Raw genomic sequence first — 19206 nt, forward strand, 5'->3', positions numbered from 1 at the left:
TCCGGTCCTTCCTATTCCTTGAACGAGATGTTATAGCAACTTTTATCAAACCCATGGTCCAAAAAAAAGAAAAATTTAAAAATATCAAAAAATTCATTTTTTAAAAAAAAATCAAGTTTTGTGGCCCACAAAACCCGGAGCTGGGTTTGGTTGCCCACAAAACCCGATTTTTTTTTATTAAAATAGTTTTTTTGATTTTTTTTTCTTTTCTTGGCCATGGGAATTTTTCAAGTTATCCAATAGTCCAAATGATAAATTATTGTTTAAAAATTATATTTTTATTTTTGGGTAAATTTTATAATCATTACATCAATTTAATCTAATATTGTTAGTAGTTAGAACCATTAATCATGTATTGGTTGTGTTTTATTTTCATTCCATTATTTTTTATTGTGAAGTATAAATTTAATTAAGTCAAAAAATGTAAAAAGATATCATTTTCTATTAGGTAACCTTTAAAAAACCCATGGCCCAAAAAAAATTAAAAAAAATCATAAAATTCATTGTTTTTAAAAAATCAAGTTTTATGGGCTACAAAACCTAATTTGTTTTTATTAAATTTTGTTTTTATTTTTTTTTCTTGGCCATGGAAATTTTCCAAGTTATCCAATAGTCCAAAAGATAAATTATTATTTAAAAATTATACTTTTGTTTTTGGGTAAATTTAATAATCATTACATCAATTTAATCCAATATTGTTAGTAGTTAGAACCCTTAATCATATATTGGTTGTGTTTTATTATCATTCCATTATTTTTTATTGTGAAGTATAAATTTAATTAAGCCAAAAAATATAAAAAGACATCATTTTCTATTGGGTAACTTTTAAAAAACCCATTGCCCAAAAAAATTAAAAAAAAAATCAAAAAATTCATTTTTTTTAAAAAAAATCAGGTTTTGTGGGCCACAAAATCCGATTTTTTTTTATTAAAATGGTTTTTTGATTTTTTTTCTTTTCTTGACCATGAGAATTTTCCAAGTTATCTAGTAGTCCAAAAGATAAATTATTGTTTAAAAATTATACTTTATTTTTGGGTAAATTTTATAATCATTATATCAATTTAATCCAATATTGTTAGTAGTTAAAAGACTTAATCATGTATTGGTTGTATTTTATTATCATTCTATTATTTTTTATTGTGAAGTATAAATTCAATTAAGTCAAAAATGTAAAAAAATATCATTTTTTATCGGATAACTTTTATTAAACCCATGGCCCAAAAAAAATTAAAAAAAGATCAAAAAGTTCATTTTTTTTAAAAAAATCAGATTTTGTGGGCCACAAAACTCGGAACCGGGTTTAGTTGCCCACAAAACTCGATTTTTTTTTTAAATAATTTTTTTGATCTTTTTTTTTTCTTTTCTTTGCATGGGATTTTTTCAAGTTATTTAATACTCCAAAATATGTTATACTCACGACAACAATTAGCCTTTATATGCAATGTGAACACAAAATAAAACAAATAAAAATCAAATCAATCCCTAGAGATTCAGTTAGTGAAATTGTTTGTTAGAGAGAGAATCTTGTTGAATGAGATTTCAATGAGATCGCTATGAATGATGGAGAATGTTGATTGACCCAACAAGCAAAAAAAATGAATGTATAATACATGACTGAGTTTGGATGGTTTAATAATGGAAAGAAAGAGAGTAACGTAAACGTTGGGAGATGAGAGAGAAATGAAAGGCAATATGAAAGAGACAAGGGTATTTTGATAAATGAGGCTAAGGGCAATGTGTGTTTTTTATTTTAAAATCTCATTAAGGGTATTTTTGGTATTTAACAGAAAAGTAGCTATAGAGCATAATTAGTTAGTTTGGATGATCAAAAACGTTTTTTTTCTATAAAGTGGATAAAAACGATTTTATACATTAGATCTAGGTTAATTATGAATTCCTCCCCCATTTTGATTCTTATAAAACTTTCATTTTGTTTATTTATTATTTTATCAATTTAAAATTAATTCTTTATTTATGAATGAAAGGCGGACAACGCTACACAAAAAAAAAAAAAAAAACTTTCAAATAAAAATTCATTTCAAGGATGTTGCTTTGGGGTTTTCAATTTAATTCTATTTTTAAATCAAATTTTAATCAATAATGATTGTTAGTATAATTATAAGATTATCTAAGTTGTTCATTTTAATTCACAAGATAAAGTTCTGAAAAGATGATTTTTAATCATGTTTTCTTAGCAAAATATATAAAGCCATTTTCGAAAAAAAATAAAAAACTTCAAACATTAAATTTAGTTTTTTCTTAAATAATAGAATAAATATGAATTCATTTATTTATTTCAAATAGATGAAATGATATTAATAACTCAGGCTCTGTTGGGAAGAGAAATATTTTAAATTTAAAACAAAAATTATATGTAAAGAGTTTTGCTCTAAAAAATTATTTTTATCTTATTTTGCTGTGAAATAATGCTTTTTAGTCCTTTGCTATGTTAAACTTACATTTTAAGTCTATTTTTAGAAAAAGAAAAAATCTAATTTTCAAATACGTACTGAATTACTAATACTAGCCTTGCATTTGCATGATATTTTACATACATTAAGTAAAGAAATATTTCATACAAAAAATGGTTTTCATTTTATTATTATATAAAATATTTTCTATAAATAAAAGCCAAATTACTGGGAGTTGTTTATCGCTATGTAAATTTTACATTTTAATATAAACCAAATGGAGTCTTAATTTAAAATATTTGTTTGAAATTATTGATTGATATAACAGTATTGTTTTAGTTATGTTGCATATCCATTAACCAAATGCGTTACTTGCTTTTAATGTTCATTAAAACCCAATCCCATTCCCAAGCTTAGTTACTAAACATTACTTTCATTAGCAACACATTCACCAAGCACCAGCAATAAAACACCACAGAGAGCATAGCAGCAGCAGCAGCAGCACGAGACAGGCCCGTAACCTCCTCGCAGGCTCAGATAGATACACGACGACAAAGGTAGTATCCATCTATCGGTGCTTTTTTAACTTGTACGTTTGAGGAGGATTCACAGTGCAAAACACAAATGCACCATCAAAATCTTTTTTCTTTTGGTTGGATTAACAAAGCTCAACAAGTCTCTCTTTTCCCTCTCTCTCTCCTCTCTCTTTATCACTCACTCACTCACTCACTCACTGCAATGCCTGGGTGCTTTTAGAAGTTGTCAAGCCCTGTGCCACACTGTCATATGGGATCCCGCTATTTACAGTTTGTGGCGCCAGGAAACATTTACTTACAACACTTGACAATTCATTCTTAACTACTAATGTAAGAATTGAAAAAGAAAACAAAATGAAAGAATTCAAAATTCCACCGCCAACACCAAATGTCAACCAAGGAAGCTTCAAAATCACCTGCAACACAACAAAACAATTACTTAGAATACATTTAAAAAAAAGCATGGTGGTATGGTGGTATCTTTCCCTTTTAAACAAAGCATACATACGGGACTGCAATCTGCCTTAGATCTAGCCACATGCATCACTTAAGGAAAAAGTTCCAACTATCCTTCACACATTAACATTATTATGTTTGAAACAGGAACTTTTAACAGACTTTATAGAGAGAATAAAAATAAAATTATTTAACGTATATATACGCATTGACATGCAAATAAAAATATTAACCTTGCCTATCTAAAGTTTTTCTTCCAAGATTCCTAGTGCCAAACATGGCTAAGAAGCATATCTTTCCCTAACTACTACACCATACAAGTGCACGACTGCAAATTGCATAAACTCTAGCCACATGCACCAAACCATGCAAAACCAAGTTTTGACACCATAAAAGCTATCATCAGAAATATGATGGAAACTTACCCCTATATATTCTCTTTCTGTAATATAGAAAATGGATAAATCGGAAAATTGGAGCATGGGCTGGCACCACCAGAAGATTTGGATACAGCAATCCAGCCTACGGCATTTTCAATGCCTGCTTTAGCTGGGTGAATGCCGCAGGATGCATTCTACCAATGGCCGAATTGAAAGAGTCCCCATGAAGAGCAGCACAAGTTTGAAGATTCTCTCTCACTGAGTTCTCTAAAGACAACTTGTTTATAGGGTCTGACAGCTTGATCTAATAAAAGAAATAAAATTTTCAATCATAATTTATTCTAATGTGATCATCTCAAATTCTGGATACTCCCAAGGATGCTCACCTGTCTTTTCTGGAACTCTTTGCTCGGAAGATGGGGTCTTCTGGGGCTTGAATTATCACTACTGTTATTTTATTAGGAAAGATGAGAGTTGTCAGTTCTATGGTAACCAGAAGTAAGCAGAAAGCATTGAAGAAGTTCGAACATCATATATGATCTAACCTGGACTCTTCCTCAGTATACTCTTCATTTCCACCCAATATTACACTTGTGCATGCACTAATGTACAAACGAAAATATGTTAGCTGCGGAGATTATCTGATGCATATTTATGAATGGACCACCAAACCAAAGTAAAGTGTAAGATATACCTTAGGATTTGATCCAGTTTATCGAGAACTTGAGGCAACCTCAATGTCAAAATTATGGAAAGGGCTAAACCAAATGCCTTTCTTTGGATAGAAGTTACATTATCAACCTGTGACCAAGCCAGAAAAGGAGAGTTTACTACCACCGCTACTACAAAACAACAATCACAAATCTTAATCTCATTAGTTGGGGTCAACAAGAGGGATAGTTGACCAAACAAAGAAAAAACACAAAACAATCAGCTTGAAGCAGATAATGAAACCAGAATTTGTTACTTTCATTGATGACTACTTTGTTGTACATGGCTCTGCTCAATAAAAGATCGCAGTGAATTGTTCTCTTTCCACTACATTTTGCAATCAGTTTAATTGTTCTGTGCATATTCTTCATAGTGATGTGCTAAAGAATATTTTTCTACAGCTTTACAAGCTTTTATATCTTCTTGGGGTATTGTTCACCAATCATCATACCCTTGTATCCCACAACAAACTAGGGTAGCTGAACCTAAGAATCGACGTCTCATTGAGACTGCTTGCACTCTTTTGTTACATATGCATGTTCCTCCTTTCCAGGATGCTGCAGTTCTCACATCATGTTATTTGATCAATGACATTCCCTCTACTGTACTTAATGGTGTCATTCCTCATACTTTGTTTTTCCTTGTGATCCATTGTTTACCCTCATTTGTCTTCCATACATTCTGCTTTTGTTTCTGCTTTTTCTTCTCTCTTCTAAAACAGATAACAAAGCCCTTTCTCATCCTAGGTGGCATCAAGCTATGGAAGAGGAGATGTCTACCTTATTGGATAATAGCATGTGGGACCTTGTTTCGCATCCTCTGGGGAAGTCCACTGTTGGCTGTCGTTGGGTGTTTACTGTCAGGGTTGGCCTTGATGGATCTATTGATCGGTTAAAGGTTCCATTGGTTGCTAAGGGCTATACCTAGATTTTTGGTTTGGATTATGGTGATTCATCATTTTTTATCTACATAAGCCAAAACCAATGTCACTGGCGATATCTCCAGCATAAATGTAAGGAGTATGCATAGCTGATATAGGATCTTCTGGAAAAGGATTTGATTCTGCAAGCGGTTCAGTACGAATGAAGTAATTTCGAACAGAAAGGATCAGAACTCGCTGATAGGAAAGGAGAGAAAAACAAAGCAATCCCAAGGGCTCCCTCAACCCACTGTTGATTGATAGGCAAAGCTCTTTATCATCACGTGCCAAATGCAACAAAGGATAAGTCCATTTTCCTTCTCACAAACAACAGGAGCCCCTCTCACCAGTTGCCAAGATTGTTTTAGTATGTTTCTTTCTATTGCTGCTATTGTCAGTGGCCTCTCTAGTAGCTGGACACAAAAAAAGACTTCGTGGTGATTTTCAGGAGGTATCTATGAACCTCATGGGTTTGTTGCTCAAGGGGAGTCTAGATTGGTGTGTGATCTTCAGAAGTCATTGTAAGGACTGAAGCAATCTCTTTGGTGCTGGTATGGTCGCTTCAGTACTGTGGTGCAGTCTTTTGGCATAACATCATATATAGTGATTACAGGTGGTGATGAGATTGGAATTTCACAAATGAAGAACCACTTGCATTCTCATTTTCAGACTAAAGGATTTCAGCAGGTTGAGATATTTCCTTGGTATTGAGATGGCTCAATTGATGTATGGCATTTGCACATCTCAGTGCAAATGTGCCTTTGATATCTTGGAGAAGACTAGCATGCTTGGTTCTAGACCTGTAGACACTCTTATGGATCCTAATGTGAAGCTAGTTCCTCATCAGGGGGAGCCCATATCGAATCTTGGAAGATATAGATGGTTGGTTGGGAAGCTTAATTACCTCACTGCCACCCAGCCTAATATTAACTTTGTAGTCAGTGTGCTTAGTCAGTTCTTAAGACATACTTTGTGACAGTCGTGGATATTTTGGTTCACATTGAGGATATCAAGGGCTCTGTTAGTATAAATTTGCGAAGAAAAAGATGATTTATTTTCTTACCGATAGCTGTACATCGTAGATACATATATATACAAGCAAGAAATCTCATCTAATCCCTGACTGAGTTGAATCTCCTACAAATCATCAATCAACCAAAAAGGAAACAAGGAAAACAGAGAAGATTGCCTAATTGTACATTCCCTAACTATACATTGCCTAAATAGAGAAGATTCGTGGCATTGATGCTGAAATATCCGTAAATCTACACTCCCACTCAAGCTGGGGTGAAGATATTGTTCATCCCAAGCTTGGAAGCATTTCTGTGATATCTACAACCTGAGAACTTGTGGGTGTAGACTAGCTTGATGACATTCTCTTCAAGTTTCTCTTTGATGAAGTGAGATAAATTTTCACATGCTTAGTCCTGTCATGGTGCATAGGGTTCTTGGCAATACTAATAGCAGATTGATTGTCACAACAGAGTTTCATAGGGCCTTCGGTCTTGACTTCAAGTTCTTCAAGTAATCTTTTTATCCAAATCCCTTCACACATACCATGTGCCATGGCGCAAAATTTTGCTTTTGCACTACTCCTATAGACAACTGATTATTTCTTGCTTCTCCAAGTGACAAGATTTCCCCACACAGGTGCAGTACCTGAATGTAGACCTTCGATTTGTGATTGAACCAACCCAGTTTGCATCACTATAGATTTCTACCTTTTGGTTGGAGCCTTTCCTAAAGAAGAGACCCTTACCAGGAGTTAGTTTCAAGTATTTTAAGATTTTGTAAATTGCCTCCATATATTCTCTTGGATCGCTCATAAATTGGCTCACAACACTAACTAAAAACCAGATGTTAGGTATGGTGTGAGAAATATATATAAGTCTACCAACTAACTTTTGATACCAGCCCTTATCCACTAGAGCACCCTTCTCTCCTTTTTCGAGCTTGGTGGTTGCTTCCATTGGGCTGTCAGCAAGCTTATACCCTAGCATCCCACATTCCCCCAGATCTAAGACATATTTTCTCTAAGACACAGAAATTCCATTGCTAGATCTAGCCATATCCATTCCTAGGAAATATCAAAGATTTCCTAAGTCTTTGATCTCAAACTCCTTGGCAAGCGCTCTCTTTAGACCAATCATTTCTTCTATGAAATCACCAGTGAGAATGATATCATCAACATATACAAATAAGATGGATATTTTACCTTCAGGAGACCTCTTCACGGAGAGGGTATAGTCAGCTTGACCTTGGGAATAGCCGTGAAGCTTCACCACTCTTGTAAACCTCTCAAACCATGCTCTTGGTGATTACTTGAGATCATATGGCGATCTTTTAAACTTGCACACTTGGTTGTTTGTAGTCTCAAAACCTAGGGAATCTTCTTCATATACACTTTTTTTTTTAAGTTACCATTTAAGAATGCATTTTTCACATCAAGTTGAAACAGTGGCCAGTATAGGTTTGTTGCTAGGGACAAGAGAATCTGAATAGAATTGAGTTTAGCCACAGGAGCAAAGGTCTCTTGGTAGTTAATACCATAAGACTATGTGAACCCTTTCGCAACAAGGCAAGCTTTACATTGTAATATCTCTCATTTTCCTTATATTTAATTGCAAAAATCCATTTGCATCCAACTAGATTTTTCCTTGAAGGCAAATTAGTGATCTCCCAAGTCTAATTCTTCTCTGAGGCACGCATCTCATCCAAAACTGCTGACTTCCATGAGGGGTCTTTGAGTGTCTCTTGGATGTTGGTGGGGACTTGAATTGTATCCAAATTGCTAACAACTACGTGGAAATTTGGTCAGATATTCTTGTAAGAGATGTAATTATGAAAGAGATGTTGAGTGCATGATCTCACTCCCTTCCTTAGTGCAATTGGCCAATTCAAATCATTCTCAAGTGCCTCACCAGGAATATTTTCAGAAAATGTGTTGCCTTCATTCATTGAATCCAAATTGGTCTCATGGTCAGGTTCGATTAGTGATCATTGTTTTCCTTGATTTTGAGGATTTGTTCTCCTAGAGTAGACATGAAGCTCTTTATTTGTTGGCAAGTCTACTGCAATAGGATTAGACTCGAGAAGATTTGTCTCAAATTGAGACGGAAGCTGGACTATTGTGAGAGGTTTAGTGACACCAGAAATGGCAGACAAGGATGTAAGAAGTGTACTAAGTAGAGAAAGTCTCAACATCCCAAGATTGACATTTATTTGTTGACTCACTCTCCTCCTAAATGGTAGGATTGGGATAAAAGATTGATTTTCAAAGAAAGTAATATCCAATGAATGGTAGTACCATCTAGTGAAAGGTGAGAAACACTTATAACCTTTTTGATTTGGTGAGTATCTCAAAAGAATACACTTAAGGGACTAAGGGTCTAACTTTCCACGATTATGAGGATCAATGTGGACAAAAATTGAACAATTGAAGACTTTAAGTGGAATGGTGGGCACAAATCGAGAATGTGGGTATACAATGAGGAGTGCTTGGAGTGGAGTTTGGAATTCAAGGACTCAAGAAGGCATCTGATTAATCAAGTAGATGGTTGTGAGAATGGCATCCCCCAAAAAATGTTTTGGGACATTGGTCAAAAGGATGAGAGATTGAGCAACTTCAAGGAGGTGTCTATTTTTCTGTTCGGCAATACCATTTTGTTGAGGGGTGCCAACACAAGAGCTTTGATGGATGATTCCTTGGATCAAAAAATAATCACCCAAGATAGAGTTGAAGTATTCATTTGCATTGTTTGTTCTCAGAATTTGAATTTTTGTATAAAACTAAGTTTAAATCATGATGATGAAGTTTTTGACGACTTGATCAACCTTAGATTTTTCCTTCAGAAGGAATATTCATGTTGATCTAGTGTGGTCATCAATTAAGGACACAAACCATTAATACCCCAAAAGATGTTTTGTGTGAGAGGGACCCTATTCATCATTGTGAATCATAGCAAATGGACGAGACGGTTTGTATAACTTCTTTCAAAACGAACTACGAGTATGCTTTGAAAGTTGACACACCTCACATTGAAACAAATTGGATTTTTATTCTTAAACAACGAAGGGAACAACTTTTCAAGGTATGCAAAATTTGGATGCCCTAAGCGAAAATGCCATAGCATGGCTTGATTGTTTGAATTTGGAATAGAAGCATTGATGGAAGAACTCTAAAAATCTAGATTACCAACTTATAGAGCTTGTCCACTAGGAGAGTTATTGCTTGTTACTAGGTACAACCCTAAACACTAGCTAGCACTGCCAATCATCCTCTCCAAATCCAAATCCTGAAATTCAAACAAATTTTTGAAAAAATTAGGGACACAATTATAATCCTGAGTAAATTTGTTGATGGATAATAGATTACAATCTAAATTGGGAACAAACAACATCGAGTGAAGGAAAAAATTCTCAATCAACTTCATTGTTCCTTCTCGATCAACTTCACTGTTCCTATTCTGAGCACTTGGGATTGTTCCATCAGCAATCCAAACAATCCACTTCTCTCGACAAGGACTGATTTTAGTGAAAAGTCTTGAGTCTCCAGTCATATGGTCTGAAGCTCCAGAATCTACAATCCACACATTTGAATGCCTTCTTTTAACATTTAGGGCATGAATGACATTACCTTTATGAGCCATAGTTCCTATTGCAATGATCGAGGAGGAGGGACTGCTTTGTGGCTGGCTAAAGAGTTTCTGAAGCAACTCCATTTGTTCTTTGCTAAAGAGAGACATCCCAGTCCTTTCTTCCAAATTCACCATGCTCCCCCTGCTTTCTCTTCAATTTGTTGGCTTCATGTCCTCTAGTTTTCCATGTAAATCCTAGCACTTATCCTTCATGTGGCCAAGTTTATGGCAGTGCTCACATTTTGGTCGATCCATCTTCCAGGCACTTTGTGCTCCTCAACCTTATCCAACTGGTGCCAATGTTGGTAAAGGATGTTGAAGTATTGAGTGACAATGAGGTCTCCTTGCCCTTGATCATGAAGAACCCACTCAATTTCGAACAACTCAAATGTGTTCTCGATGTGCAAGTACGACTCCCTTACAGCTTTCCAAATCTCTACAGCTATTTCGTAAAGGAGAGAATTTTCTCCAATCTCATTCATCATGGAATTGAGGAGCCATGACATCACCAGGTTGTTTTCCATCTTCCACAGCCGATACTTTGGATCTTCCTTCTTTAGCTGCACAACTTCACCAACCTTTCCTAGAAATAAAGATTAAGACTAAGTGGGACTGTTGAAGGTAGTTTTGGACATTCAGTTTATGGCTGGTGATGGTGAATGATGTGTTATCACCGGCTCCCATATGACTCGGGATGATTTCCAACGATGAGGAACCCTTCTCATCGGCCATACTATTGCTGGACGAAAGGCTTTCAAAGGTGGCTCAAAGACTAGCAATAGTGGAGGAGGCTGCACGATGTTGGATAGGGGCTAGAATGAACAAGAACAATGATGGTGGACAATGCCGGAGATGAGCAATGGACTTGGGAACAGTCTCTGGCTGACCAGTTTCTTTATATTGATTGGGGACGGAGGGGATGCTAGTGATTAAGGCCAAAAAAGACAAAGGAACAAGAAACCTAAACCTGATTTGATACCATGAAGAAAAAGATGATTTTTTCTTACCAATAGCTGTACATTGTAGATACATATATATACAAGCAAGGAATCTCATTTAATCCCTAACTGATTTGAATCTCCTACAAATCATCAATCAACCAAAAAGGAAACAAGGAAAACAGAGAAGATTGCCTAACTGTACATTCCCTAACTAAACATTGCCTAAATAGAGAAGATTTGTGGCATTAATGCTGAAATATCCGTAAATCTACAGTTTGTTATTTGAGAATTGTGTTCACATACAGATTACTAGTTGTACAAATGCAGACTGGGTCGGCAGTCCTCAAGATAGGGGTTCTACTTCAGGCAACTGTGTTCTTGTTGGAGGCAATCTAGTATCCATGGAAGAGCAAGAAATAGACAGCTGTGACAAGGTCCAGTGAGAAGTCAAGCATTGGGCTATGGCTCTTGCTACATCGAGCTTATTTGGCTTAAGCAACTCCTTAAGGAGTTAAGATTTGGAGATCTAGGGCCTATGAATCTCATATGTGATGAACAAGTGGATCTATTGCATCCAAGCCAGTCTTTCATGAAATAACTAAACATATTGAGATAGATTGTCATTTCTTGAGGGAAAAGCTGCTTTCTAGAGAGATCACAACACTTCTTTACTCAGATCAAATGATCAGTTAGCTGATTTGTTTATTGAGTCACTTTGAGGATGAAGGGTTGACTATATATGTAACAAGCTAGGCACATATGATATGCATGTGCTTGCTTGAGGGAAGTGTTGAAGAATAGAATATTGTACATAAGTAGCATAGAATTAGTGTTCTTCACAAGTAGTGTTAGGGTCTTTATATGTAATATGACCTAACTAACAATTGATCCATTTCCCATCCATTCTCCCTTTCTCTTCCTCTCTTTCCCTTCCTCTCTTTCTGTGCTTCTTCATTAACATAGCTTGGCAATGCTCAACTAGCTAACCCTATTTCCGAGATCACATATTTCTAATTTCGCCTGCTAGTTTCCTAAACTATATCAAGTGAGCCTTAAATAAGGACATATATCCATACACTCATCTATTGCATAATATTTCACCAATATGGTCCTATGGAAACAGATGATCTCGAGTCGAGCATCTGTCCCTATTTTATTTTTAACAGATGGCAGAAAGGGCCCACTGCTTCCTAAAAAGTTCAAAATTTGTGTTTTAAGCAGAAGAAAGGTAACATATTAACCATTTAGTTTTGTGAAGAATAATATTCTCATTTGATTAAAATTAAAGCAGAAAGTCATCAAGCAAAGCAGGTTGTACTGATGTGGTATAACATGCATACAAATCAGGTGCCTTCCAAAACCAGACCAACTATAGAAGACCCTTCTTTGTGAGTAAACTATATATCTATTAATATCTTATAATCACAGAGGTCTAATGTGATATTGCATGTGATTAACATAACCCCCCTCATATGCAACACCACACTTTTACATACAAGTAGAAACTGAAGCAAACATAAACACAAAGCACTGTCATTAAGTCTCAAAAGTAATCTTGCTAGCGTAAACACATTCTACTAACCTTGTCTAGCCATATGTCAACCAGACAAAGAAGTATGTTTTCATCAATTGAGAATCCTGCCTTCTGGAGGAGTAACAATAGTGATGGCTCTGATGTTATCTGGGCTAGAAAATTGGTATTTGTTACCAAAATCCTAGCCAGGATGGCTGCTGAAGATGCCTTCACAGCTGTCTTTGAAGGATCACGGTCATCACCTCCAGCCAAGCATATAACAATTAATTTCTAAAAATATCAACCAAACAAAAAAAAATTAAACTTCCAGTGATAATGCCAGGTAATGAGCATCAATATTAAGAACTTTTGAAAGAAAGCAAGCAAAAAACATAATTAACCTGAATAGTGCTGCTAATCAAGGAAGGCACCTCCATCGGGAAACACTGTAAATAGTGAAGAACACATTTAAGTTTGTTTTGAACAAATAAAAGCCTGCTGCTGCTACATCTTTTGTTTTAACCTCAAAAGAAACCGCATGAAGGGGAAAAAATATAATGATGTTATGCAGTCTATCATACTATCATTATAAATAATACATTTTCAAGCACAGTCTAGAAAAGTGAACAATCCTCCGTGAAAAACGGTGAAACTTAATGCAGTGTATAATAAATGAATCCATAGTGTCACTTTCCATTCTATATCGAAATGTGCAAAAGGTCAAATTTCAGTACTCGTAATTGCAAGTCAGAAGATAATTACCTGAATAAGAATTTCAATGACAGGAAGAATTGAAAGCAAGCCCCTATCATTAACATTGCCAACAACCAGATCAAGAAGCTTAGCAACGCCAGAAGCATGCAAACCGAGAAAATTATTTCCACCCAGAATGATGTAGCTTTCAATGATATTTGCAGCAACCTATACTTTGAATTGCTTAAATGTCAAATTATATAGAGTGCAAAGATAAAACTGGATAATTAAGTAAGGTACTTGTGTAGACCTTCAAGTGATCAAAACTTCTTTCCAGAATTTCCAGCAGGCAAGGGAAATAACCTAATAGCTCAGGCACCATTGAAGGGGCATGAGAAAGTGTGGCTTCCCATAACTGCACGACTATCACAAAGCATTAGCACACATATCTAGAGATATGAAAGTGATCTTTTATATTCTCTTAACAAGAGGAAAGCAGAAGAAGACTGAATTATTGACCAGCATGCTGTCTTCCACAAGTTCATCTGGGCTATCCACATCAATCCCACTTCGCAGAATGGGCAGCAGCATGTTGTAACAAATGGGTGACTGGTAACCAAGTGTGACCACAAAGTTCTTTAGAGCACTGAGTAGCTGAATTTGCAGAAGGCTCTCTCCAGATGATTCCTCCCAGGCCTACGTTAAAAGGTACTTATAATCAAATTCAAAGTGAGAACAGTTTGTAAAACCAGTGTTTACCAGAAAATATAATGACTAAATGGAACAGCAGTTCTGAAACATGGTACCAAAATGGTGAATTTAGTGATCCATGACAATCCTAAACAATATATCAAAGCCTTTATCCCATTATGTGGGGTCTAGGTGATATAAAGTTCATAGATTTATTTCCTTAAAAGTTTTCTTAGGAGCAAAAGAATCAAATACCATGAACTAAAATGTAGGGAAGGTTTTTGACAACAAATTTTAAGAGAAAAACTTGTCCATGTTTTGAGAAGTGTGTTTTAATATTATTAATTTAAACACAGAAAATATACTAATTTGTATTATTTCATTAGATGTTTAACTGCTAAAAAAGATACTTCAGAAATATGCTAAATTCTAATAGTAATAAGTACAACCATAGCTATCAGTACCATACCACAAAAAAAGGTACCAGATTTGTCAATGGTACGAAATGATACCAATAGGAAAGAATAATGCTAGGAGTCATGACTGATGACGGTGACATCAGATGCCATTGTCTCCTTTGCCTAACACTTCCTTCAATGAGAATACGACACATGATTGATGACACCGTCATTAATTATGACTCCTAGCATTACTCAATAGGAAATGGTATTGCAGTTTCAGACATATTGCTGTAATAAATTAATAAAATATATCATAGTTATCCGTATCATACTAAATAAGGTACCCATTTTGACAATTGGATAAGAAATAAATAACATTCGCAAAATTAAGAATATTAACTATGGGAAATTTTTTATAGTAAATAAGTTATAGACTAAATGAAATATGCTTTGTCATATCAACAAAATAACATAATTCAAACTAAAATATACTTAATGTGTAAATTTGATATATTATATATACATATATTTGTAATATATATGTATGCGTGTGCAAATATAAAGTTGCACTTTATAAACTCTCATACTGCTCACTGCAGAAACTCTAAATATAATATATTTAAAACTTTGGCAATCCAAAGTCTCAAGAAATACTCTGTGCAGTCAGACTACAGAGAAAAGAAATATCTCTGCATTATACAGAGTTCAAACACAAAAACAGTATATAATACTGGTAGATACTGTTCAGTAGTGCCAATACTGACATTTTGACCACAATATCATGGCAGAAATTTTGTTTTTCATTTATTTCGGAAATGTAGATAATAGTCATTACCAAATGGAATTCATAGGCATGCATACAACATTATTCCTAGACTTCTACATCTTAGAAGAATATAGGACTGCATTCCTGGTTCCTGTAACATGTAGTGAACTGATCTATGTTCTAGGTAACAAAAGGTAACAAACACTCTTCTTCCAATTTAAATGGTCCCATTTGAAGGAAAGAACCTAGGGAAGTAGAATTTTCCTCTTAGACCATTAACAGCATACTACCTCTGTATACCTTAACTCTCCAAGCTCTCTATGTCACGCCCCACTAATTTTGGCATGCCATGATTCTATAAAGCAATGAAGCTGGGAGGTTATTTTGGAAGATTCCAGAAGTTTCTAGTTCCTTCAAGGGTATTTTGCTATTTCCTGGGCATTCCAAGGGGGTTTAGGTCTTCTAGAAGATTCTAGGTAATTCTCCTAAGCTCCACACATTTTGGTAACACTTGTTTTTGTATCTTAGTTCTGTTGTATTTTCCTATGTTTTGGATTATTCTTGTATTCGCTAGAATGTCAATAGCATTGGAGGGAAAATGGTAGTTGGTAGAATGTTCTAGAGTATAATTAATGAGGTAGGCCGGGAGATGCGTTTAATGTATTGAGCTCTATATAAAGAGCCAAGTTCTTCATTTGTATTCATTTGGAAATTGAATCAAAATCCAAAGCTTCTCTCTCTAAAAGTTTCCTTTCAGGTTTTGTTTTCTAACTTGTCTTCTAAACACGTGTGGGCGAAGGTAGGCTGACATAGATGTGGGAGCGAACAAGTGAGGTGTCGGTCTTGGGTAGCTATGGTGTTTTAAGTCTGGGCCCATGACATCTCACTATCATAAACAAGCCTCCATAATTTTAATTACTTATCACTATTCAAAATGAAGAATTATTTTCTTTACTACCCCTGTTGTGGCAGTCAAACAAAATTCTACTGATGTATTAATCTATACCATTTCCTATCAATTGCAATAAATTTGTCATTAGTTGCTACTTGTATTATGTATTCAGTCATCCTGCCAGGTCATCTTGTGCCTGGTTTTATGGTTTGCAAACTGCAACATTCTTGCAAAGCAAGAAGCTCAAGTAAAATAGTGATATAGGACCTAACGTCACCATGCCACATTGTTTCCAATAATTTGTTAACTTAGTGGATTCTGTAGGATTAAATTGATAGGGTAATGAGATTACATAAATATAAGATGATTTTGTATTTTGAATATTTCTTGAAGGTAACTTAAAAACCATTTCAAAATTCAAAGCCAACCATCTTCCACTCCCTCTCTTCACAATGAGAAAGGTAAATAGGTAAACTATAAGCCGTTTTTATAGTTTTAAATGCTACATTATTTATTTCTAAACTTAAATATGTCATATACTTTTATCGCAATAAAACAATAAAATGGATCATCTCATGGGATTCTAGTCTACATATTTTAGAAATTTCTCCCTATATGTTGTCCATTTACTAAAATAAATGGAATAATATCATAGCATGAACATCCATCCATGACTTATGCTTAAAAGCATAACTCACTGTGATTTTGGGATTACTTAGTGTAGGTTCGAGTCTTGTTGATCGCATGTGGAAAGCATTTTCCAACTTCTCTTGAGGGACACACCCACCATGATGCGTGGCGGGATCTATGGCCTTGCATGCTATGTGTGGTTGATGCAGTGCTTTGCCCATCATACATTATGGTGGGGTTTGTGTAGGCACTGTGTGCCTCTTGTGGCTGTTGTGAGGCTCCGCCTGCCACGTGGTGGAGCTTTGCCTGGCTCATATGGATGGGGTGGTTTGCATGGGCCCACAAAGATTAGTTAGGTTGAAGGTTCGGACACCCCATGTTACAAATAAAAAAGAAAAAAAAAAAAGAGTTATGCATAAATGGCCTCTCGCTATATTTGTTTTGCAGTAGCCAAAACTTCCATGGTCCAAGGTTGAGATTGGCCATACAAAAGGTAAGCCAATGAGTCACTATAGGCTTAATTACAAGTTCACCATCTATTGTTATATAGACTTGTACATCATGCTCCATCATTGTGATAAATCAAACTGATTTAAATCTTTTCATAGGAATGTCCACGTCACCCCTAATTTCATAAATTAATTTGCACAAAAAGTACAAGAAACCATGCATGAATTTTCAAACAATACCTTCTGAAAAAATTGCACCAACTTGTTTGCATATGGAATGATTTCACCAATATGTGCAGTAAGAATCGATATTGAATTTAAAACTTGAACCTGAAAATAAGAAATGAGAATAAGTAAGTCAAAGTTGTCAAAACAATAAAAAATCTGGTCATTTCCAATTTACAAGAATAAAGGAGATGTTCATGGTTGAAAAAATTATAGAGAAATTAAGCTAATGAGCCACAATATGAAACTTTGCAAAAGGATAATTGACCGAAGATTTAAAGAATAAAATCAATTTCATTTTATGCCTGGTAGGCCAACAATAGAAGCTTACTTCTAACTAAAAAGTCTAATAGAAAGGTCTAAAACAAGAAGATTTACGTATGGTCCTTATGGACTTTGAAAATGCTCCGACATAGTCCCAAAGAAGTTATGTGAAAGGTATTGGAGAAGAAAAGTGTTTGGATTGCTTATATACAATTAGACATGTATTATTAAGTAGAAATATGTGATAGAACTTTTGGAGGAGATATTGAGGCTTCTCCAATTACAATTGGATTTACATCAACAATCTGCATTGAGTCGTTCTCTTTGTTATTGTGATGAAATCACAAAACACATCCAACAAGAAGTGTCTTGGTGTATCTTGTTTGCAAATGATATCTTCTTTGTGAATGAGACTACTACCGACATGAATAGTAAACATTAATCAAGGAGAAACACAAATATTTACGGATAATAGTAAATAACTTAATGACTAAAACAACATATCAAGCCTTTAACCCATTATGCAGGATTGACTAATCTAATGACTACATCGACTAATTTTGTTAACCAAAAAATGCCATCTCCTATGCTTTTCCATGTTTGTCATGATATTATCTAGTCCAACTACTTTAATATTTTTCATCTTTTTCATAGCTCAATATATTTTCGTTTGGACACATATCTTTGAAGTAAATAATTTAATGACTATTTGGAATAATTTTATTAACCCAAAAATGTTATCTCCCATGCATTTCCATGTTTCTATCGGGATATTATTCAATCCAACTGCTTAACTATTTTTTATCTTTTTAATAGCTCAATATATTTCATTTTGACGCATACATTTATAGAATATGAAATTCCTATCATCTTCAAAGTAATTAAGATGCCCAAAATAAGATTTGTTTCTCCACCTTCATTGAATAACTTTAAGAAACAATACTTCCATCTCTCTTTCATTGCCCCCTTATTTATTAGCAACTTTTGATTTTTGTCCTTCCTTGCCTTTCAATTAGTTCAAATCCATTGTTTTTTATCTCTTGCTTTAGCTCGACTTATATATATATATATATGTTTATATATCTTTTCTGATATTTTGTAGCAAGTCGACAATACAAATTTTCATAAACTTTTGACTTTGCTTCAACTGCCTTATTTATTTCCTTTTTTGACAAAATATAAATATTCAAAAACTCATGAACTAGGATGTGAAACATTAGTAACAATTAACCTTCGAGTCAAATTCCTGGACTTCCTCCACTAGTTTAAAACATAAATCCCAACATATAGGAAGAAGATCAGAAAAGTCTGTCTCTGAGAAGTTTGCATCTTCAACCAGAAAGCATAGAGAACGAGATGCTGCCAGCTGCAATATAAATGAACAACTTTGGTGATTAAACAGGAGTGAGAAATGAATGCAAATATAGAATGCTGAACAGCAATCGTTTCATATGATTTTACCCTGACACAGAGGTCTGAGTCCTGAAGCAATTTGATCACGGCACAGTATACCGGTCTCCTGGTGTCATCTTTAATCTGCAAAGGAAGTAAACATAAAACGTAAAATAAAGCATACATTTTGTATGAACTAGCAGTGTTGGCAAAAAGACTTGCATTTGATTCAACATTGAGGATTACAACGAAAATGTTACATATAAATATCAGAAAACTCGGCCCTATTGGCAACAATTG

At 34.7% G+C, this 19206-nt stretch overlaps 2 protein-coding genes across 2 annotated transcripts in view; one reads left to right on the forward strand and one right to left on the reverse strand.

The window, feature by feature from the left end:
* Positions 1-2953: 2953 nt before the first annotated feature.
* LOC127788817 (uncharacterized) overlaps positions 2954-19206 on the reverse strand; it is a 61503-nt gene continuing 45250 nt past the window's right edge. Inside the window, exons 12-24 of the mRNA XM_052317446.1 lie at positions 18976-19050; positions 18746-18880; positions 17266-17355; positions 13717-13893; positions 13508-13612; positions 13267-13425; positions 12906-12950; positions 12574-12795; positions 4478-4584; positions 4329-4385; positions 4170-4230; positions 3829-4087; positions 2954-3363 (exon numbers count right to left, since the gene is read on the reverse strand). Coding sequence (XP_052173406.1) covers positions 3926-4087; positions 4170-4230; positions 4329-4385; positions 4478-4584; positions 12574-12795; positions 12906-12950; positions 13267-13425; positions 13508-13612; positions 13717-13893; positions 17266-17355; positions 18746-18880; positions 18976-19050 — 1395 coding nt within the window. The 3' untranslated portion in view covers positions 2954-3363; positions 3829-3925. The remainder of the gene's footprint in view (positions 3364-3828; positions 4088-4169; positions 4231-4328; positions 4386-4477; positions 4585-12573; positions 12796-12905; positions 12951-13266; positions 13426-13507; positions 13613-13716; positions 13894-17265; positions 17356-18745; positions 18881-18975; positions 19051-19206) is intronic.
* On the forward strand, positions 5505-5720 carry LOC127788818 (uncharacterized). The gene is given in 3 exon segments (XM_052317447.1): positions 5505-5594; positions 5596-5665; positions 5668-5720. Coding segments are annotated over 3 exon segments (213 nt in total).

Source organism: Diospyros lotus, chromosome 13, assembly GCF_014633365.1.
Source record: "Diospyros lotus cultivar Yz01 chromosome 13, ASM1463336v1, whole genome shotgun sequence".
NCBI lineage: Eukaryota > Viridiplantae > Streptophyta > Magnoliopsida > Ericales > Ebenaceae > Diospyros > Diospyros lotus.